Consider the following 23,446-nt stretch of genomic DNA (forward strand, 5'->3'; position numbering starts at 1 on the left):
GCGCAAACGTGGTCAGGAGGTTGTGGGGGTGCCGGATGGGGGTGGAGCCGATGGAGCTCAGGGAGGGGTATCCATGTCCCATGTCTCACCTCCTGCTGGGGGGGATTCGGCTGATGAGGGGTGGGAGAGGGTGAAGGAGAAGAGGAAGAAGAGGAGGATGAGAAGAGCTGTCCTCTCTTCCTCAGAATCAGATCCAGGAGGGGTCCCTCTTGGCAACACCTATTCAGTTTTGTCAGGTGATGAGATGGTATCGGTCGTTGCCTATGCTGATGATGTGTCTGTTATTATCTCTGGGACTGAGGAGGCGCAGGAGGTGGTCTCTGTGATAGAGCAGTACATGGAGGCTTCTGGCTCTAAAGTCAACCATGAAAAGAGTGAAGTTTTCTGGATGGGTGAGGAGGGTGAAAGCTTCGAACTTCCGGATGCCTTCCCAGAGCCCCAGCAGGAAATTAAAATTTTGGGCATCAAATTTGGTCCTGGTGACTATGGTCATCGAAACTGGGAAAGCAGGTTGGTAGTTGCCAATGCCAAAGTAGCGAGCTGGAAGAGATGGAGGCTTTCCTTAAGAGAGAGGGTTGACTTGATCAAAACTTACCTGATCCCGATCTTTTTATATGTCAGCTTCGTCTGTATCTTGCCAGTATCTCTCTATGCACGGGTCTACAGCTGTTTTTTCCAACTGTTATGGGGAAATAGGCTGAACTTGATCAAACGCAATGTAACTTACCTGTCCAGGCGGGAGGGTGGCCTAGGAATGGTCAACCCGATAGTTTTCTTTTCTTTGTTCTTTTTAAAGTACAATCTTGGTAATATGTTAGCAGAGACCCCGCCGGGATGGGTGGGTATTTTTCAGTCTTGGTTTAGGCCTTTTCTGCATTGCTGGGAAGATGGCGGCCCAGTGAAAAGTCTAAGAGTCCGACATGGCAAGCTCCCGGCTTATGTTGCCCCGTGTCTGAAAATACTTCGGCAGTGGCAGGTGACAGTGGAGGATATCAGGTCCCTTCCCAGGAAGCTTCTGGGGGAGAGGATTTTGGCTTCTGCTTTCAGTGTGTCACTGGCCTTAAAGGATTGCCCAGGCTCCGTAATGAGGGAGGGATTGCGTTTAATTAACTTGGAGAGAATCCCTTTGAAGTTTAGGGATCAAGCCTGGCTCGCTTTTCATGGAAGGCTCTATGTGAGAGGGAACCTGAAGCACCGCCCTGTGGATGATCGGGATTGTCCTAGAGCAGAGTGTGTTGGTAAAGTGGAGTCTATGGACCACTTTCTGCTCCTGTGTCCCTTTAACATAGAGGTGTATAAAAGGGTGGGGAGGGTTCTGGGCATCCCCTTTCTCTATCGCATGAGTTATGCAGAGTGGGTGTACGGGGCATTCCCAGCTCGCTGGGACTTTGATTTGGATACACTTTTTCTAGTTAGTATAGTTGTCCGTTACTTCACATGGAACGCACGGTGTCAGATTACCCTGCGGAAGAAAGTCCTCCCTGTAGAGGTGGTGGTGCACGATATTCTGGGTGAGGTTGGGAAGATTCGGGGTCTTGAGAGGGTCAGAGAGCCTCGGGCGGTCTGGATAAGGGCGTGGAGGAATATCAGACCTGCCTTTGGTGAACTGTCCATCTCTGGGTGAGGGGCTCTTTCCTTATACTGTTCTTTTCACTCCCGTAGTTTTTGTTGATTAAGATCTTTTTTGAAGAAGGGCTGCATGCATAAGGGGGGTGGGGTGGTTTCTTGACCTCACAGGTTTGATGTCTGGTGTAGTGATGTGAGTGGTAGTACGATTTATTTCCCCAATTATGTCAAGTTCATTTCTGAGACGTTTGCTTTTGTCTGACAGCAGATTTTGCTATGTTTATTTTCGTTTTGCTGTAAATATATATAATTTTTTTATATTCTGTATAATATTTTATGTTTATTGATTGCGAGACTTTTAATAAAGAAAAATTGGGAAGAGTGTTCTTTTACAATGATGGTCAATTGAAAGAATGCCGCCTTACATTGGTGGTCAATAGAAAGAATTCCCCTTTACATTGGTGGCCAATAGGAAGAGTGTCCCCTTACACTTGTGACCAATGAGAACAATGCCCCCTGAAATAGATGGTCAATGGGAAGAATGCCCCCTAAAATTGATGGTCGATGGGAAGAGTTCCCCGTGATATTGGTGGCCAATGGAAAGAGTGCCCCTGAAAATTGATGGTCAATGGGAAGAGTGTCCCTGAAATTGATGGTCAATGAGAAAAGTACTCCCTGAAATTGGTGGTCAATGGGAAGAGTGCCCCCTAGAATTGGTGGTCGATTGAAAGAGTGCCCCCTTACATCAGTGGTCAGTGGAATTAGTGCCTCCTTGCACTGGTGGCCAGTATAAATTCTTTTTTTCTTTGTGTGAATCAAGCAAATTTGAATGCTCTCAGGCTATATTCTCTGTAGATTGAATATTATTTGCCAACAAAAATGTGAACGGGGAAAATACTGCATTATGGCCAACAGATGGGGCTGAGGAAAATACATATTTCCTTTGATACTAAGCACCAGGTAGTGGCCACAATGTGGTATTTTTCCCGTTCGCATTGATTTCTTTTTAATAATAAGAATAAATCTGCAGAATATTTGATTTTTCCTATTTTGCGCAGGAATTAATTTACATGCAGATTTTCTACAAATACACCCCTTAACTTACTGGCACCAGTGAATGGCAGGCTGCTTCCAGCACAGAGTATAATAAAAGTTGGGTGACCTATGGTACAACTATGATAGTTGCATAATATAACATAAAGTTCTAATGGGAAAGCAGGGTATGATAACAGTGACCATTGAGCAACTTTATCTTCCTGCAGGGCAGTCATTATTATATCTCTTAGAGAAAACTGCCAAAAGTGGAAAGAGTACAAGACCCAAGAGGTTAACGGCTCAAATATATCTACTTTTCCTTTGTATTTATCAGTCATGTGCTCACATTTACTGCTGTAGTATAATGACATGATTAGCACAAAGATTAAACAAATCCTCCTGCATAAATTGTACTTGTTTATCTGCAATGATCTCTTCTCCACAGCCTTCCAAAACACACAGATAAAAGGCTATCCCCAGCGGGTGGGGATCTGATGTCACACACTGCACAGCATAGAAGAGAGCTGAGTGTAATCTGAGACCTGAGTGGAGGAAGAGGAGTCACTTCCTTCTACAGAGTCTCATAGGGAAACATGCACAACCGAGGCTGTCAATCGCCTTCCCATGTTCTGGAGGGGCGCATCTCCCAGAGACTCTGTGGTGTCAGGATAACCCATCAGAAGTGACTAATGCAGATAGCAGAGGGATAAGAGATGAGACAGAAATCACACTCACGTCGTAATCTGAGACCTGAGTGGAGCGAGAGGACTCGCTTCCTTCTACAGAGTCTCGTAGGGAGACATGCACAACCGAGGCTGTCAATCACCTTCTCATGTTCTGGAGGGGCGCATCTCCCAGAGACTCTGTGGTGTCAGGATAACCCATCAGAAGTGACTAATGCAGATAGCAGAGGGATGATAGATGAGAAATCACACTCTGTGCTTTGGATTGAGGCAAGTACACATTTCAGTAGGATATGCTTTGTTCATTTTTCATTTCAGAGGTTTACAACCACTTTAACTCCTAAAAAGAAGTAGTGTTATTAAATGCTGTTAAACAAAATAGCCTTTGATACCTAAGTAAGGCCTGGTTTCATGGGAGGCACAGACCTGAGACTCTAACTTGCTGCAGTTTTCAATGCACACTGCGGGAAGCTCACATTGTGTATTGAAATCAGAGTAAGCAACTTCCATAAAGGGGGGGGGAGCCTGTACAACCCTGCCAGACTAAAGGTGAGGATGGCGTTCTACTTTAACCGCTTACGTTCCGGAAGGTTTTACCTCCTTCATAGCTATTTATTTCTATTCAGCACTGAGTTACTTTGACTGGTAGTTGCACGGTCATGCAACACTACGCAATTTTAATTGGTATCATTTTTTTTTCACACAAAATAGAGCTTTCGTTTGGTGGTATTTTATCACCACTGTTATATATATATATATATATATATATATATATATATATATATACGAAAAAAGACCACAATTTAAAAAAAACAAACATTTTATTTCTGTTATAAAACATCCAATTAAAAAAAAAAAAAATCAAATTTCTTCATAAATGTAGACCAAAATGTATTCTGCAACAAGTCTTTAGTAAAAAAGAAATCCCAATACGTGTATATTAAATGGTTTGTGTGAACGTTATAGCATCTATAAACAATGGTATATATACTTGAAAATTGATCAATCCCGATGTACTGATTGGGAGGTCCTTAAAATGCCAGGACAGTACAAATATCCCCCAAATAACCCCTTTTTGGAAAATAGACAGTCTGAGGTATTTAGTAAGAGGCATGGTGAGTTCTTTGAAGTTGTAATTTTTTGTAATGTTTTAGAATATGAAGAAATAAATAAAATGTGTTTTTTTTACAATGTTTTTTTTCTTTTTACATACTGTCATCAGAGCAGTACAACGTCCTCATATGATCGATGTGGCAGTAATCGGGGATCCTGACTGGTGACAGTTTGTTAAAAGAATAAATAAAACAAAAATGTTAACATTTTTAATAAATTTTTTAACACTTTTTTTTCTTTTTTTAATTTTTTTTTCTAGTAGTTCAGTGTCACCATAGTAACATCGTACTACTTTGAGTGGGTGATATTGGATTTTTCTTTACACTTTGATTGCTATTACAATGCAGAGCATTGTATCAGCATGCTTTGAACTGTCATGAATGAGTTTCATTCATGACAGTTGTGATTACTAGTGATCTGTGATTGGCTGCAGCTGATCACATGGTACAGGGTGCTGTCATTGGCCCAGGTACCATGTGATAGCTGTGGGCCAATCACAGCTCACTAGTATAGAAAGCAGAGCTGTTATGAATGTGATTCATTCATAACAGCTTTGTTGACATTGTGATTGCATAGCAATCACATCAACCCCAAGCCGCTCAAAGTGGCTCGGTACCGTGAGTAGTGTGTTTGTGGTTTAATAAAATAAAAATCTGTCACTATGATGAGATGTGCATCTGTCATTTGCAGGAAAATGGTGGAAGATGGGTGAATTGCAAGCCACAAGACTGTGATGCCAATGATGACAGCTTGGGAGATGGTAAGTAAATAAGAATACTTAGAAGTAATACTTCTATCTCACAATGTGGATGTAGATATAACATCATTGATGTTTAGTAAGTATGAAAGAAGCGCCTGGTAACAGATGAAAATCTCACAAGGTTTATTTTAGAACTTTATTTAGAGCACAAAGGTTGCAGGTTGAGCCAACATGTTTCAGGGGGAACAGCCTCTCCCTTCTTCAGGGCTAGTAAGTCAGTAAACGGATGAACAATCCATATCAGATATATTTGGAAAGAGTGATCTGTGAACGTTTCTGCTATAAGACAGGGTGAGAATATTTTTAAATGGGGCACGTCAGAATTTAAAAAAAAATTGGGATACAATGACAGAAAATTAAGTATCTTACATGCTTATTTGCAGTATTTTTTCTTCTCATTAACTCATTTTTTTTGATGTGCAATGTGGTTTTGAACCTGGTAGGTAATTCAGCCACTCCAGGAAGAATCTATTTTCTAGCACAGCCATAGTTCTTAGTGGCTTTCCATGTAGGTAAAATCGGCAACCAGGTGAGGATGAAAAAAATTCTTTTTATTTCATCCAAGGAGAACAGAGCCAGCACTAACACGTTTCAGCCTATCAATGCCTTACTCATAGTTAGTCTGAAATAACCAACTAGACAGCTATATCCAACAATATGTTAGTCACTAGTATGCTCTATGGCCAGGCGACTGGCCATAGGGCACACCGGGCATTTGCCCGGTGGGCTGGGGCCACCTGGACAGGAGAGGTGGCCGGGCAGCACATAAAAGACCATGCATTTCTTGGTTTCTCTATGTTCCGCCTAGCCGCCTCTCCTATCAATCTCCTGCATGTGGTCAGCTCTTGTATGCTCCCCCCCCCCCCCCCCCGTAGCCTCCCCACCCTCCCTCTTCTCATCCATTAGCGCTACGAGGGATGTGTCAGCATATACAGTCCCCAGTGCTGACAGTCCCCGCCCACCACAGATGGGGGAGGAGAGAGAAAGTTTCCCCTCCTCCTCCTGCCCTCTCCTCCTGTGTCTGCTCTGCCGACACTTCCAGGCAGCCTTTTATCTTCTCTTCCCCCTTCTCTCTCTCTCTCCTGTTTATCTCTTTCCCTCCTTCTATACATCTCTCTTTCTTTTTCTCTCTTTGTCTCCTGTTTCTCTCCTTTCTTTCTTTTTTTCTCTCTTTCTTTCCCTCCTTCTATACATCTTTTTCTTTCTCTCTCTCTCTCTGTCTCCTGTTTCCCAACTTCTTTCTTTCCTTCCCTAATTCCTTCTTTCTCTTTCTTTCTTTACTTCTTTCTTTCTCCTGTTTCTCTCCTTCCTACCTACCTTTCTCTCCTTCTATACGTCTCTTTTTGTTTCTTTCTCTCTCTCTCTTTCTGTCTCCTGTTTCCCTCTTTCCTTCTTTCCATCCTTCCTTCTTTCTTTCTATACATCTCTTTCTTTCTTTTCTTTCTTTCTTTCTTTTCTTTCTTTTTTTCTTTCTTTCTTTCTTTCTTTCTTTCTTTCTTTCTTTCTTTCTTTCTTTCTTTCTTTCTTTCTTTCTTTCTTTCTTTCTTTCTTTCTTTCTTTCTTTCTTTCTTTCTTTCTTTCTTTCTTTCTTTCTTTCTTTCTTTCTTTCTTTCTTTCTTTCTTTCTTTCTTTCTTTCTTTCTTTCTTTCTTTCTTTCTTTCTTTCTTTCTTTCTTTCCCTCTCTCTCTCTCTCTCTTGTTTCCCTCCTTCCTGCCTTCTTTCCCTCCTTCTTTCCTTCCTTCCTTACTTCCTTCCTTCCTCTACTTCCTTCCTTCTCTCCTACAAAAAAAGTAAAAAAAATAATAATAATTAAAAAAAAAAAAATTTTTTATATATATATATATATAAATAATTGTAAATAAAATAAAAACCTAATGACACTAGTGGCGGAACTACCAAGGTCGCAAAGATCACTCTTGCGACTGGGCCTTGGCATTCCGTCACCGGGCTCAGAGGAAAGGATCCCTGGGCTTTGGGCTGCTCAGTTCAAAGTGCCCAGGCCTTTTTTTGTCCCAGTCTGGGCCTGCTAGTTCGTAATCCAGCTGTATGTCATCCAGTGGTATGACATTCAGCTGTACATTATCCAACTGTACCCCCCCCATGAAGAAATAAGGTTCTTGCAACTCTTTTTATATAACTGACTTAACTGATATTCCACTAAGAAAGTAACATGTATTTCTTTATTTTATTTTTGATTCAGTATTTATCATATGTTGTATTTATTGTTTGTTGTGGTGACAGATGTATTGAATGATGGCTTGCCTTTTCTCTCCAGCAGAGTACCGTCATGGTTAAATGACTAATTGTGATCTCAGCTGGGGGGGAGTTGGCTTGCTATATATCTGTCTAGTTCAGGGGTGGGCAAACTTTTTGACTTGAGGGCCGCAATGGGTTCATATATTGGACCCGGGGGCCGGACCAAGAGTAGATGAATGATGTGTATGTGTCATCCATAGTAAGTATAGTAATATTCCCCCATAGTAAGCATAGTAATTAATCCCCCATAGTAATTAATCCCCCATATAGTAATTCATCCCCCATAGTAATTCATCCCCCATATAGTAATTCATCCCCCATATAGTAATTCGTCCCCCATATAGTAATTCGTCCCCCATATAGTAATTCGTCCCCCATAGTAATTCATCCCCCCTATAGTAATTCATCCCCCATAGTAATTCATCCCCCATATAGTAATTCATCCCCCATAGTAATTCATCCCCCATATAGTAATTCATCCCCCACATAGTAATTCATCCCCCATATAGTAATTCATCCCCCATATAGTAAGTCCCCCATATAGTAATTCATTCCCCATATAGTAAGTCCTCCATATAGTAATTCATTCCCCATATAGTAAGTCCCCCATATAGTAATTCATTCCCCATATAGTAAGTCCCCCATATAGTAATTCATTCCCCATATAGTAAGTCCCCCATATAGTAATTCATTCCCCATATAGTAAGTCCCCCATATAGTAATTCATTCCCCATATAGTAAGTCCTCCATATAGTAATTAATTCCCCATATAGTAAGTCCCCCATATAGTAATTCATTCCCCATATAGTAAGTCCTCCATATAGTAATTCATTCCCCATATAGTAAGTCCCCCATATAGTAATTCATCCCCCATATAGTAAGTCCCCCCCCTGTGTCAATTCACTTACCTTTGGTCCGCGCGTTCCTCTCGTATTCCCGCGCCGTTCTGGTCTTCAGGGAGGACTGTGAGAGGAGTTCGTCACGCTGCCCCGCCTACATCCTGGCAGCTGCAGAGTCCTGACGTCCGAGAGGAGGGAGGGGGGCGGCCATCCGAGAGGGGGGGCGGCCATCCGAGAGGAGGGGAGGGGAGAGGAGGAGAGGAGGGAGGGGAGAGGAGGAGAGGAGGGAGGGGAGCGGGCGCCCGGCACACAGGAGAGCCGCATCTAAATTTGTAAAGAGCCGCGGCTTGCCGACCACTGGCCTTGCGGGAGCCTAGCTCCGCGGGCCGGATTAAAAGGTCCGCCGGGCCGTATACGGCCCGCGGGCCGTAGTTTGCCCATTGCTGGTCTAGTTGGTTATGTCAAACTAAGGCCTTCATAGACTGAAACGCATTAGTGTTTGCTCTATTTGGAACGTGTACTCCTTGGACAAAATGAAGAGAAATCTGTATTCATCCTCACCTGGTCTCCAACTTTATCTTCATGGAAGGACTGTTGTATTGCGTGGTGGAGAATGCAAGTCAGGCATGGTGAGTGGAAACTGAGAGCTCTTGCAGGCCTTGATTGCATGATTGGGTTGCAGTGCCATTATCTTGCATGTGTGTCTGATAGCTCTTAGTTATTATTATTATTATACAGGATTTATATAGTGCCAACAGTTTGCACAGCGCTTTACAACATGAAGGTAGATATTACAGTTACAATACAATTTGGTGCAGAGTGAAAACAAAAAGAGAGCGCATCAACCTTGCATAATACCTCTATAGCAAGCTGTGATTTTATTAAAATGCGATGTATACTCATCTAACGAAGCAGTATAACAGGCGTATAAAATCCAAAAAGGAACATTGAAGTGCAAGACCAGTGCGAATCACATCAAGAGGGGAGACTCTCTAAGTTCAGCTGACACGTTTCGAAGGGGGGTCCCTTCTTCCTCAGAGCTCTGGGTCTTGCACTTCAATGTTCCTTTTAGGATTTTATACGCCTGTTATACTGCTTTGTTTGTGAGTATACATCACATTTTAACCTCCCTGGAGGTATTCTCAAATGTAGCTCTGGGTAAAGTTTCAGCACCACAAGCGGTTACCCACGTGAGCTACACTCGGGAATACCTTGCAGCGTTGCTCCGGGATCTGTTCTTCATTTACCTTGTCCTGCGCTCCCGCGATGTCCCCCCTGCAGTGTCCCCTGTAACGTCCTCCAGCTGATGCCGGCATCTGTCATCCAGGTTCCGTTCCCTGCGACAGGGATGGAACAGCAGGAAATTTAAAAATGTGAAAAAGTGACATTCACTAACTACACTAAAATCACATAGTAAAACATTACTGTATCAAACCATTTCACATACATTTTGTCCCGAGTGCTTTGTCCTGTGCCCTTCCTGCATTTTTACCGTTCTTTCTACCTGGAAACTGAGAAATGTTCATGGCGTCCAAAAAGCGTCCCTTTAGCTCAAAAGCGGTTTTAGACCAGCTAGAGAACAGCGATAGTAAATCAGAACCACTTGCAGAATAGGGTAATAATGATTTGTGGGGAAATTCGTCATCAGACACTGAAAACGATTTTGCGACTTTGCTCAGTGATTTGCGAACTTGGCGCTCTATTTCACATTTCAGTGTTTTTGGTTTGATTATATTATTGAATTAAATTTATTATTATTATATTATAATTTTTTATGATTATTTATTAAATTATAATTTATGAGTTCGTGTTTCAAATTTTAACATACCCGGGATGTTTACTAGACTCTTGTTCAGACAGATTTCAGTGAGTTATTCCTAAAAATTACAGGCCTACAAAAAAAAACAACATATTTCCATGCAAAAAAATGTACCGCTTTGAGAACAGAAATACTGACATAATCACACCGCTAGGGAGGCTACAATGCTGGCCCCTGCATCCAAAGCCAATTGAAGAATTGGCTCCGGTGAGGACATTGCTGGATTCCTGGACAGTAAAAGTCAGTAGCTGCAGGATTTGTACCGCTTTGAGCACAGAAATACTAACATAATCAGACCGCTAGGGAGGTTAATAAAATCACAGCTTTTTATTGAGGTAATGCGCAAAGTTGGTGCGCTTTTTTTTGTTTTCACTCTGCAGTACTGGTCGGCCTCCCCAGCCTTGTTAAGAGCTGCACAACCTTTGATCCATTGGTGGACAGGCTTCCCGAGTGGTCTATCCATCTACCTACCCTTGATCTGGGTCCCTGAGCGCAGGAGGTGTTGTTTCTGTTTCTACAATACAATTTGGTTGCAGATAGCCCTTGTGGTGTCATAAGGATTGATTAACATTGTGTATACAGGTATGAACATATAGATATTTATTCATGTATAGAACACAAACATATTTCGCAGTGCTTTTAAAAAAAAACATTTCAAATCAATCCCTGCCACCAAGTGAACAGAAAAGAAGTGAGTAGAGTGTAAGGTCGAGGATGGTGAGGCAGCATTTCAGCAGGACTGTCTGGAAGCACATAATGTTCACCATAGGACCAGGGGCGGACTGACCATTTGGAAACTCGGGCACCTCCCGAGGGCCCGGGGTCAGTAGGGGGCCCTATGAGATGTCCCTGGTACCTTTTTCATAGGCTTTTTTGAGTTTGGGCAAGGACACAGGGGCCCCATGATCCCCTATTGCCCGGGGGCCCCATGAGTTGTCAGTCAGCCGCTGCATAGGACCCATAAGCTAGTTCCTACTACAGCGATTTTAGGCTTTCTGGGGGATCCCTCAGGCTATACTCCTAAATCTGGCAGCTGAGGTCGAGCTATGAAAACACTGTGTGACATCTTTAGAGCTCCATTACATCAGCTGGAGTGAGCTATGTGCTGTAAAATGCCCCCCAGCTGGTGTGCTTTTGTAAGGGCGGTGCAATGTATTGTTTACCTTTTTTTACGTTTATTCAGCTCTATACACCATAGCTTGTTGCTACAAGCTGCGATACAGTGAGTTGCCTGCATAAAAATGCAGACCTGCTGACTTTTGCACATGTATGGTGTGAACCGGGCACCAGGGGCGGACTGACCATTTGGAAACTCTGGCACTGCCCAAGGGCCCGGGGTCAGTAGGAGGCCCATGAGATGCCCCTGGTACCTTTTTCATAGGCTTTTTTGGGTTTGGGCAAGGACACAGGGGCCCCATGATCCCCTATTGCCCGGGGGGCCCCATGAGTTGTCAGTCCGCCCCTGCCAGGCACAGTTGTTTTCTATGTGTCCTTGCTTTGAGCCTGCACTGATTGACGTAACTCAACACCCATAGTGTGAACTGGCTGGAATGGAAACACTAGAAAAGGCCGTAAACGTTTGCGGTCCTTCACAAGATTTACTCTGCAGCACACATTAGAAATTTGTCAGCTGAGATTCTGTTCCAGGAACATTGTGTGGTATCTTTATAATGTCGTAGTACTGGAATAGGCAGACATAAATTTGGCAGCTAAGGTTCAGCTGTGGCAATATTGTGTAGTGCATTTACAGTGGTCTAGCACCGGAGTAGGTTGGAAGAGGTGTCAGGAGTAGATAATGGGGGCACATCTGTTTTGTTTTTTTTTTTGGGTGATGGGGGTTGGATGACACTTTAATATGTAGTCTTCAGCACTAGCAATAGTTGATGTAGTTATTGTTTATTATTATTATACAGTATTTATATAGCGCCAAAGGGTATGCTCAGCGCTGTACAGTAGCAGGGGGGACAGAACATGAGACAAGACAGTAACAATACAATACACGAGGGGTTCTAGGGCCCTGCTCTTTCGAGCTTACAATCTAGGAGATTATAGTCTAGTTTTATTGAAAGCCTGTCTACATAAGCTCCTACCAGGGGCGGACTGACAACTCATGGGGCCCCCGGGCAATAGGGGATCATGAGGCCCCTGTGTCCTTGCCCAATCTCAAAAAAAGCCTATAAAAAGGTACCAGGGGCATTTCATGGGGCACCCTACTGACCCCGGGCCCTCGGGCAGTGCCCGAGTGCTCGAATGGTCAGTCCACCCCTGGCTCCTACTGCACAGAAGGTCCTCTCAGACAGCACATTGGCGAGTGGTCCAGCATGGACACCCAATAGTCCATGGTATCCTCACTTCTGAGAGTGTCCCTTTCATCTTTGGATCTAATTTAGTCAGCAATCATGTGGTTCAGGTGCTCCTAAAAGGGGTGTTAAAGCAGATGCTACCACCACTGCTCCTTCTTTCAGAGATCAGACAATTGGTATATTAGTACATCAGAGTGGATCCTGCCACCATCAGGAAATGTGACAAAGAGGTTCTTACGCAGTGCCTCCTCAGTGCGGCATTTTAGCTCCCTCTGGAATGGTGGGAGTAAATCAATGTATTTACCCTTGTAATGGAGATACCCTTATGTCGGGTGTCAAGAAAGGTACGAATGTGAATTTTCTCTTGTGAAGGGTGGCCAACAGATTATCCATTGTGACATATTACCTTGCCATGCCATATGGTCAGCCACCTCTTATCTTAAAAGCTGCCAAAAGCTCTGGTCCAGTGTGTCCCCAGGCATACAAGCTGCATGGCAGTGTTTTGCCTGGGATGTTGCTTAGGCTCTGAGGCACTCAGGGAGGACTACCGGTTTCCAAGGAGTCAGAGGATAAGGCCATTGAGAAGAAGGGGATAGAAGTGATGTCACTGTCACTAACGCAAAGAAGTTCCATTGAGGTGCCCCTTCCTGCATCCCACACAGCCACCAGAACATCGACCCACTATGCCATAGATTATATATTGGAATACGTGTCCATGGTCATGTACCGTACCAGTGACAGCGAAGTCCAGCGACACAAAGAAATTACATTCCACATGCTGGTGAGGAGCAGGGATGGCCTTTTGGGAATGATAGTGGTAGCTGGATGCCTACCCCTGTAGTGTAGCATAGTCCAAAAGCTCACAGAAAGGGGCAGTTGCAAATCTTTCAGTTTTGCTATGCAGATATTACAACTTGGAGAAGATGCTGCTGGAGACAGTGGGTGGGCGTAGGAGAATTCTTTTGCTTGACCCTACTTGGCATAGCCCTATAATCCTCTTAATTGCTTGGTGTAGTGTATTATAAGCCTATGAAACCCTTTATGAATTTTCCCTCTCTGTCACTAGACTGTTGATGATTCAATGAATGCAATCAGGGATTAGGAGGAGGGTGGACCTATTGTTGCTGCCTTGTTCCATTGAGGTGCTGCTGCTCACACTTAGTTCTGTGGTGCGGAGTCATGTATTATTTTGTGCATGTGGTATCCAAATGGCTAGTACCTTTACCACAGCACATACATTTTAAGTAGGATCTACAGACCACAATGGTGCTGTCTGCAGCATATATGTAAAAAATAAAAAAAAGCTCACACTGCAGAGCTCTTTGGATAGCCATGGCCTCTACTTGCGTGGGGCAATGATTCCTGATTGATTAAGGTGGCAGATCCTTCCTGTCCTCTACAAGTTGATCTTGGACTAAATCCTCCTTCGCTGCTGTCCCCCCTTTTCTTCAGAACTTTCCTCCCTTCCAATCATTGGCCACCTCATCATTCGACCCTCTCCAGCTACAGCTACTGGAACATCAGTGCCTCCTGCCTGATGTCACCTCCATCAATGGTCCTGGTGCTATCTTCCTCATCCTCAATATCTGAAGCACAAGGGATACTTGCATATGATCAAGATCATCCTCCTGCAGCAAGTCAGTGACCATGTAATGAAATAGTCACATCCATGTCATGATTAGCAGAAGAAGAGGGCAGTAGTTGCAGACAACTAGCTGCTTTGCCGCTGGGAGGAGGAACAAAAGGAAGGCTTTGTCATCCACTCAGCTACCTCCTACATCTGCTCTAGCAGTATAGAGGAACACTCCTGATGCTGCAGAACAGTTTTTTCCTGCAGAACCTGATTGTTCCTACTATAGAACCTCTGCCTCTCACTTTAGGCTTTCCTGACATTTATGATGAATAGTATTACCTAAATGTAATGGCGGCTTTGACAATAGAGGGTATAAATATTTGATGCTTTGGTGTACACTACTTTACTGCACAAGCATTGTTATTATACAAGATTTATATAGCGCCAACAGTTTGCTCAGCGCTTTACAATATACAGGAGACAGTACAATTACAATACATTTCAGTACAGAAGGAATAGAAGTATGCAGTCAAGTGTTGCAAACAAAGCTTTGTCTGTAGGTGTGACAAATGTATGCTACGGACCATGAAACAGAATTTTAAAAGGCCCTAGCAAAGGAAAATAAAAAAAATATGTCTACCCTTAAAAAATAAAATTGAAACCGCTAAACCATAATCCTATGTTTTTTATCAGGTTATATGCAAACGTGAAATTAAAAAAAAAAAAGACAGTGCAGGCAGTACCTAAACAGCAACTGCATTTGTTGATGGCTGTTGGAATACAGTGTTATACTTTGTGGAACAACTATCCATATTCAGTAGAGTTATATTCTTCAACCAGTAGATGGCAATGTTTATAAGTTTGTAGCTGCATCTATGATAAAACTCTGAATTAAAAAAGGTCCTGTTTCCTGATAGTAGAGAAGCAGCAGAGAAGCAGCATGTACACTGTTCTGTAGGGTTATATATGAAATCTCTAAAAAATGACACACTAAAGGGTAGTCCCAAAAAGGACTGTTGGGTCTCTGAAATGTGAACGAAGGGGAATCAAAAGAATATGTAGCCCAGGAAACTGCAAACCACAGTCATTCAGAGTATAGCACCATATAACAACTGACTCTCTCTATGCAGACTGTAAGATACTCCAACACACACTGCCAAATGGCTGCTTTTTATAGTGAAGAGGCTGGTACAAAACAAAGCCCCAATTATTGGCCCTTCTATGCCAGCTGACCTAAGTTCAAAGGCAATGCAATGCATTTTGGTTAGAGAAATGGGTCTGCTGAATTCCCGCCTTAGTTCGCCAGGTCTGCAAACTTGAACACAAAGGTTTTACTTAAAATCAAACCCATGGTAGCCCTGAACCTGAACCTCAGCCCTACTAATGCTCTCCAAACAGCAGGTAGTAGGAGCTTTGCAAGTTGCAGTCCTACAAGTTTGACTCTTTTGACTTAGGTTTCTTGGTTTGAATTGGCCCCAAGGCTGGATTCACAGCTTTGCATTTTTGGATCGAGCACAGCAAACATGTCTATAAGTGGGTTTGGTTTCTCCATAAAACACAAGTTTTCCTTACACGCAGGCCACCAGGGACTGGTAAAAAAAGGTGATTGATCCAGGTTTTTACTACTGACCATCCACCTACAAATGGACATGGTGCTGCTTGCATGTGTGGCAGGTTTAACGCTACCTGCAGAGTTGGACAGATGGCGCCGCCTCTCAAACTCCTCCATGGAAGTGAATGGGGCTTGGTTTGCAGTTGCAGCATGTTCCCATAGAAAAAAGAAAAAAAAAAAGAAAGAAACCGACATCAGGAGTGTCACTTCCTGAATGACTGCAAACCTCCTTTCATTTTCCTCTAAAAAACAAAGCGCTGCCTCGGGGGGGGTAAACATTACCGCTAGTGTGAGAGCAGCCAAAGTGACAGATTCACTTTTTAAGTTCACTGCTCATTTTATAAACGCCTGCTTTGCAATTTACACTGTGACCCAAAGGAATTAATTGTACACTACTTGGTTCCACAGTTATCTGTGTACTAGTTGCATAACCGTCCAATGCCTTTGTTCATGGCTCCAGCTGACAACGCCTGCTGAGACTCGTAGCTCCTTAATAACTGCAGGACCATTGTTTGTCATCGCCTGTCCTTGACATTGGCTGTTGTGCCTTATTGCCAAACCCAAGCCTCATCACACAAACCCGATACACCTGTGTGAACAGACAAAAGAGCCATGCATGTACCTTCTGCAGAACACACCTGTCCCCCAGGCTTTCAGTTTCCTATAATACTGTTCTCCCGGATGTCAGGCAGCACATAGAGGTCAGGAATGTGCTCCACTAGTCAATTAACTGTAGCCACATAAAATCCATTCTGTAATACTGTGTAAGCAATGAGTTAACATTCCTATATTCTATGTCATGCATGAACCACACATCTGTCCTGGTTGTTACTGTCACCTGGGTTGGGAGTGGCAGGGAAATTTGTCATCTTGTTTTGCTTATAATTATGTCTCCATGTTGTGAGTCACTGGTGTCATCCTTTATCGTTATATCCTGGCTCTGTTCATGTACACAAGCTGAAAGAAAAAACTGGACAGTTGTAGACGTCTGTGTATACTTGAATCGTATGGCATCTGGGAAGTAGATGAGGAAGAAAATGAAAAGGTTCCTCAAAGCTGTAAGAGTGCACTCGAATATGGAGGCCAGTTCCATGATCACAAATGGTTGTGTCAAGTAATTGCGTTTAGTCTTTTACGAGAGGCAAGCTAAATCAGACAACCAGACATGGTTTTGTAAACTCTTCAATACTTAGTCATAAATGGCCCAAATTTTGTCCAGTTCCTTCTTAATCAACTAAATATCAAGCCATGCTTAACCCTGTCAGCAATACCTGGCTCAACAAGCTTTGATATCCCAAAACGGTTCCCAAAAGATGTTAGAGTGCTCTCCGATGTGAAAAAGGTTGCCACCTCGTCCCTTTAAAATCAAACACATTTTAATTACACAGGTTCTGGGGCTAATTTAATACAGATAAGGCACCAAGTGAGTTTAATTATCACCTTAATCAGCTACAGAACCTGTGTAATTAATATGTTTTCGGTTTTAAAGGGATGAGATGGTAACCCTTGATGTGAAGGCCAGTTTCACGATCACAAATGGTTGTCAAGTAATTGTGTTTGGTCATTTATGAGGGGCAAGCGAAGATGCGCTGATACCACCTACGATTTGGCTTATCAGACAGGAATCGAAAGGTAGGGCGGACAACAAGACATGGTTTAGAAAACTGTGTATTACTTATCCATAAATGGCCCAAATTTTGGCGAATTCCTGCTTAATCACCTAAATAACAAGCCATGCTTAACCCTGTCTGCACCACCTGGCTCAACAAGATTTGATATCCCAAAAGGGTTCCGAAATGATGTTAGAGTGCACTCAGATGTGAAGGCCAGTTTCATGATCACAAACTGTAGTGTCAGGTAATTGTGTTTGCTCTTCTACGAGGGCCAAGTGAAGATGCGCTGACACCACCTAAGATTTGGCTTATCAGACAGACATAGTTTTGTAAACTCTTTAATACTTGGCATGAATTTCTGCCAATTCCTGCTGAATCAGTTAAAGTTTAAGCAATGGTTAACCTTGTTGGCTCCACCTGTCTCAACAAACTTTGATTCCCCAAAAGGGTTCCTAAAAGAAGTTAGAGCGTACTCAGATGTGGAGGCCAGTTTCATGATCACAAATGGTTGTGTCAAGTAATTGTGTTTTGCCTTCTACGAGAGGCAAGGGAAGATGTGCTGACACCAACTATGATTTGGCTTCTCCAATGGAAATCAAAACATAGGAAAGACAACCAGACAAGGTTTTGTAAACTCTGTAATACTTAGTCATAAATGGCCCAAATTTTGACAAATTCCTGCTCAGTCTGCTGAAGTTCAAGCCATGGTTAACCCTGCCAGCACCACCTGGCTCAACAAACGTTGATTCTCGAACGACATTTAAGTGCACTCAGATGTGAAGGCCAGTTTTATGATCACAAATGTATGTCAAGTAATTGTGTTTTGTCTTATACTAGAGGCCGGCAAAGAAGTGCTTATACCACCTAAGATTTGACTTATCCGATGGAAATTGAAAGATAGGGAAGGCAACCAGACATGATTTTTTTTAACTCTGTAATACTTATGCCTAGTACACACTATGAAAAAATCAGATAACCGATCATCCGATATTCCACGAAAGTGCATATCATGATGTAATCAAGAATAGTATTAACAAAAATTCTCGGCCGACATATGCAAATATAGCTATGGGCTAGCATAGCAGAAGAGGAAGTGTAGGGTTGTTGTTTGCTTTTGATCATGCATGTTTTACAGTGACCCTAGAAAATCAAATGGGAGCCCATTCACATCTGTGCATTTGCATGTGGTGTAAAGTACGTTTTTTCTTGAAGGTAAACCCAAAGATAGTCAAAACAATATTTCATTGTAGACTGGGAACAAAAAAATGACTTTATTTTCTACTTTATTATTTTTTCTGCAGTAAATCCCCTTATGGGGGACCAAAAGAAGGAGTAATAGCTCATGATGATGCATGTTGATCGTTGTTACCATTTATACATGATAAAAGACCTTCTTTTTTGTATTTACTATGTACAAGTAAATAATCTCTAATGATATGTAGCCTGTATCCCCTGAAGTGCTTTGTTAGTTAAAGCTGTTAATAAAAAGGCTAAGTTCACCGTTTTTAAGGTGGAACATGTAACATTTCCCACTCTTGCAGCCTCTCCCGCTGCCCCCTGCCGATCCTCCTTCTTATTGTGACAGCAGACCAGGGATCTTCTCCCCACACCTGCAGTTACAATTTGAAAAAATCTTGGCCGTGCGGCGCTCCATAGCTACATCATTCATTCACAGAGTTCTGTGAATGAATGAACTACAAGTACCGAAACCCTTTGCAGCTGATGGCTTGCAGTTCTCAATGGATTGCAAGGGAGCTGATGAGCGCTCTAGTTGTCCATGGATTCCTCCTGCCCAGGGGCAGACTGACAACTCATGGGGCCCCCGGGCAATAGGGGATCATGGGGCCCCTGTGTCCTTGCCCAAACTCAAAAAAGCCTATGAAAAAGGTACCAGGGGCATCTCATGGGGCCCCCTACTGACCCCGGGCCCTCGGGAACTGCCCGAGTTTCCAAATGGTCAGTCCGCCCCTGCTCCTGCCATAGAGTAACTGCCTGCTCGTACGAGGTACGAGCTTACATTGACAGTCTGCAAGAGCCTGCGATTGCACCAGCGATATGCTGAACCTGCAAAGAGATGTGCATTTATTATTTTTATTTAAAAGGTGAACTTAACCTTGAAGGGCTGGTTCAAACCAAAACAAAGTTTTGTGCGTGCTTCCTGCACCGCATTCAAAACACACTGCAGTTGCAATCTGCAGCGGATGTCAGTATAAAGTTAATGACACCCTAAACACAGGTCTCAAAGTTCATTTGCCTGCAGCAGATTGCATGGTACAAAAATACAATGCAATGGAGTTGCAGTGAGTTTGCAAAAGTAGTGCATGCACAACTTTTGCTGCGGTACGATTTCATCTCATTCAAAATGAATGAGCCAAAATTGCACCACACAGACCTGCATGTGAATTGCACAGGACCGCACAGCACAACAGTAATATAAGCACCAAATTTCCACGCCGAGACTTTACAGTTCCAGCTTTCTTACTGTGCATACAGTGAAGGCTACATGTGTTGTTCACATTCATAAAACTATTTGTATTCTATTTACAGAATACAAGGCATTATGTGATTGGAAGGTGGAGATTCTGATGTTTATCTGCCGCTCCTCTAATCCAATCACTGAACACCTTGCATTCTTGTCCTCTCACTAGTCACCCAGTTTTTTTTATACTTCCACACTATATTCTAAACTAAAAAAAAAACTTTGGCTTTCCATTCACTGTAATTTAAAAAAAAATGAAAGCACATGCATGAGGTCTTTTTATTCAAACATGTTTGGAGTTTGCAATTTTATTTTAACTTTAACCCTTTGGCCAGACACAGTCTGCTAAACCATATAATCACTATGCCAATGTAGCTTAGAATAGAGTTCTGTACCACTAGACTGGGATTAGCTCATGAATCAGCAGTCAACAAAAAAAGTGCATATAAGCATCAACTTCAATGTGAATAATAATAATAATACTATACCTGGTCTAGAGTGCACTCTAGGAGAATGGGTAGGATATGGTGCAATGTCCCATGAGTGGTACCTCTTAGCATTCGTTATGGGTGAAGGTCACTGTGTAGCTGCTGTAAAGGGACAGTCTTTAGTCCTAACTCATTAGCCAGCTAGCGTTGGGGACCAATTGTACCATTGGTGCGCATGAAAATAGTCCCAGTCAAGCCTGCAGGCAGATATAGGACTACTAGATTTCTGTATGGTCAGCTCCTAAAGGGCCCATTCTCTCTAGCACCAGAAAGTAAATCCCTACAGCAGCAGCTTACCAGTCCCAGCGATATTGCAGGTAACTCTGGTTGTTGGCACACCTAGACTCAGCACTCTGGACCCACTCAATTCACTGTTGCTTAGCAGTAATGGTGCACATTGGAGAGCAATGTGCACTCTGTGGTCTCCCTCATGGCAAGAGGAAGCTCCTGTACAGCCTGAGAAAACACAGCTCTTTTCCCTTCCTCTAGTCAATCTCTGTCTGGGAATGTAGTTCAAAAGCTCTTGATTACATAGTAGAGTCTCTCCTCAGGACTACAGTTCCCACAGTGCAGTGCTGCCTGACAGTCTATTGAACCTTTCCTGCTCAGCAGCTTCTTTCTCTTGCTGATATACTTGTTAACCATTTCAGCACCGCAGGGCAGCAGCTGCAGCCAGAGTTTCTCTCACTCTCCATTCTTAACCCCACACCTTGCTATAATTGCTATTGCTGTAAATCTGGACAATCACTGCGCATTGTAGGGTTTCATTTAAGGTCTTTTCAGTAAAATGCTAGACCTGGTGCGTATTTACACACTTTGTATGCATGCTCATGTGCATAAAGCGAATGTGTGTAATTGAATTCTATTTTCTAGAACAAGGGTCTCCAAAGTTTTTAAACAAAGGGCCAATTTACTGTCCTTCGGGTTTTAGGGGGGCCGAACTGTGGCCATCGGGAACAGAAATTGTCCTGGCATCAGAGGTAGAAAACAATACATCTTTAGTATTAAAGGGAGGAATAGCACCCCATCATTGGTGTCACTGGAGGGAATTGGTATCAGTGGGAGGAATAGTGCCCTATTGTTGGTGTCAGTGGGAGGAATATTGCTTTATTGTTGGTGTCAGTGGAAGGAATAGAGCTCCATCATTGGTGTCAGTGGGAGGAATAGTGCCCCATGGTTGGTGTCAGAGTGCTCGATTGTTGATGTCAGTAGCAGGAATTATGCCCCATTGTTGGTATCAGTGGGAGGAATAGTGTCTTGTATCAGTGGGAGGAATAGTGCCCCATTGTTGGTGTCAGTGGGAGGAATATTGCTTTATTGTTGGTGTCAGTGGAAGGAATAGTGCTCCATGATTGGTTTCAATGGGAGGAATAGAGCCGCATCATTGGTGTCAGTGGGAGGAATAGTGCCCCATTGTTGGTGTCAGTGGGAAGAATAGTGCCCTATCATTGGTGTCAGTGGGAGGAATAGTGCTCTGTTGTTGGTGTTAGAGGAAGGAATAGTGCTCCATGATTGGTGTCAAAGGGAGGAATAGTGCCCTATCATTGTTGTCAATTGGAGGAATAGTACCCCATTATTGGTGTCAGTGGGAGGAAAAGTGCCCCATCATTGGTGTCATTGAGAGGAATAGCGCCCAGTTGTTGTCAGTAGCAGGAATTGTGCTCCATTGTTAGTATTAGTGGGAGGAATAGTGTCTTGTGTTAGTGGAAGGAAATGTGTCCTAGGGGCCAGATAAAAGCAGGAAAAGGGCCACATCCGGCCCCTGGGCCACAGTTTGGAGACCACTGGTCTAGAATTTGTGAAATTACACACCTACGTAGGTGCATGTGCGTTTATGAACGTATACGCATAAAATATGCCAGATCGCCTTCCTCTGAATGGAGGTTTGGGCTATTTTTTATGCCCCTAAAGGCTGCTCTAAGGGACTGTTCACACTAGGAATCACACAGGACCGTGTGATTCTCATGTGTTTCAGGGCGGTGCAGTTTGAGTCTATTCATTTTGAATGGGTTCAAATTGCACTGCACAGCACCAAAAGTAGTGCATGCATTCATTTTGTAAACGCACTGCAACTGGATTGCCTGGTACTTCTGTATCGTGTGGTCCAGTGCAGGCAAACACACTGCGTTTGGGGTGTTGTTAATGTAACATTGACACTCGCTGCAGATCACAGCTGCAGTGCCTTTAGAACGCGGTGTGGAAACGCGCAAGCAACGTGAGTTTCCTGCGCTGTGTTCTGGTGTGAACGGGGCCTAAAATGCGAACATAAACGCCAAAATGTGCATGATGAGATATAAGATTTTCAAAGCACAATTCTCTTGAATGGGCTGCCCTATGTGCGTTTGCTACCCAATCAAAGAAGCTCCTACTCCTTTTAGGCAACTTGCTTTATGCATTTGTTTTTTTTTTCTTTTTATTGTTGTGATTTGCCGCAATCCTGTCGCACAACTATCACGATAGAATCAGATTGCGATAATGGCACCCAAACGTGCGTTGCATATTTTTGCAGCAATTGCCATGCAATTTGGAATCGCAGACAGAATCCCAGTGATTCTTCCCATGATTCCAAATCACAAAGTGTGAATGCTGCCTTAGAGTTAAAGTAGATATTAGTGATTTAGCCTGGGTTCACATATGCGGTATATCGCATGTGATTCGCACAGGAACCGCACCGCTTTCCTGTGCAAATCACATGCGATTTGTGTGTGGTGCGATTGGAGCCGTACATTTTGTATGGCTCTAATCGCACCGCACCAGCACCAGAAATGCACAGGACTCTTTTTTTGGTCCGCACTAGAATCGGATCGCATGGGTATTCACACCTATGCGATCCGATTCTGCACATCGCACCGCTTTTTGCAGACTGCTTTTGGGGTGTTGTTAACCTAACATACACACCCGCAGCGGTTCGCATGAACGGGGTGCGATTCTAATGCGGTGCTGAATTCGCACTGAAAATGCTGCAAATTCAGCACCGCACCAGGGCCAAAGCAGAACTTTTGCTACAGTATTCACCTTCAGTCAAGAGATTTCCCCTGCAATATTCTTTTCTGCTGATAGATGGCCAGCATCATTCACTTCCTCTGAACTCAGGTCATCCTGGGCCCGCCTCAGCCTGTTACTGGACAGTATTATTATTATACAGGATTTATATATTATTATTATTATTATTATTATACAGGATTTATATATTATTATTATACAGGATTTATATATTACTATTATTATACAGGATTTATATATTATTATTATTATTATTATACAGGATTTATATATTATTATTATTATTATTATTATTATACAGGAT

General features: G+C 43.0%; 1 protein-coding gene across 1 annotated transcript in view; it reads left to right on the top strand.

The window, feature by feature from the left end:
• Positions 1 to 23,446, top strand: part of GRB7 (growth factor receptor bound protein 7) — a 218,482-nt gene that overhangs the window by 24,144 nt on the left and 170,892 nt on the right. Inside the window, exon 2 of the mRNA XM_089674375.1 lies at positions 5,088 to 5,157. Within this exon, the coding sequence (XP_089530501.1) occupies positions 5,088 to 5,157 (70 nt within the window). The remainder of the gene's footprint in view (positions 1 to 5,087; positions 5,158 to 23,446) is intronic.

Source organism: Staurois parvus, unplaced genomic scaffold (assembly GCF_062004578.1).
Source record: "Staurois parvus isolate SC_StPar_1 unplaced genomic scaffold, SC_StPar_1.0 ptg000151l, whole genome shotgun sequence".
Lineage (NCBI taxonomy): Eukaryota > Metazoa > Chordata > Amphibia > Anura > Ranidae > Staurois > Staurois parvus.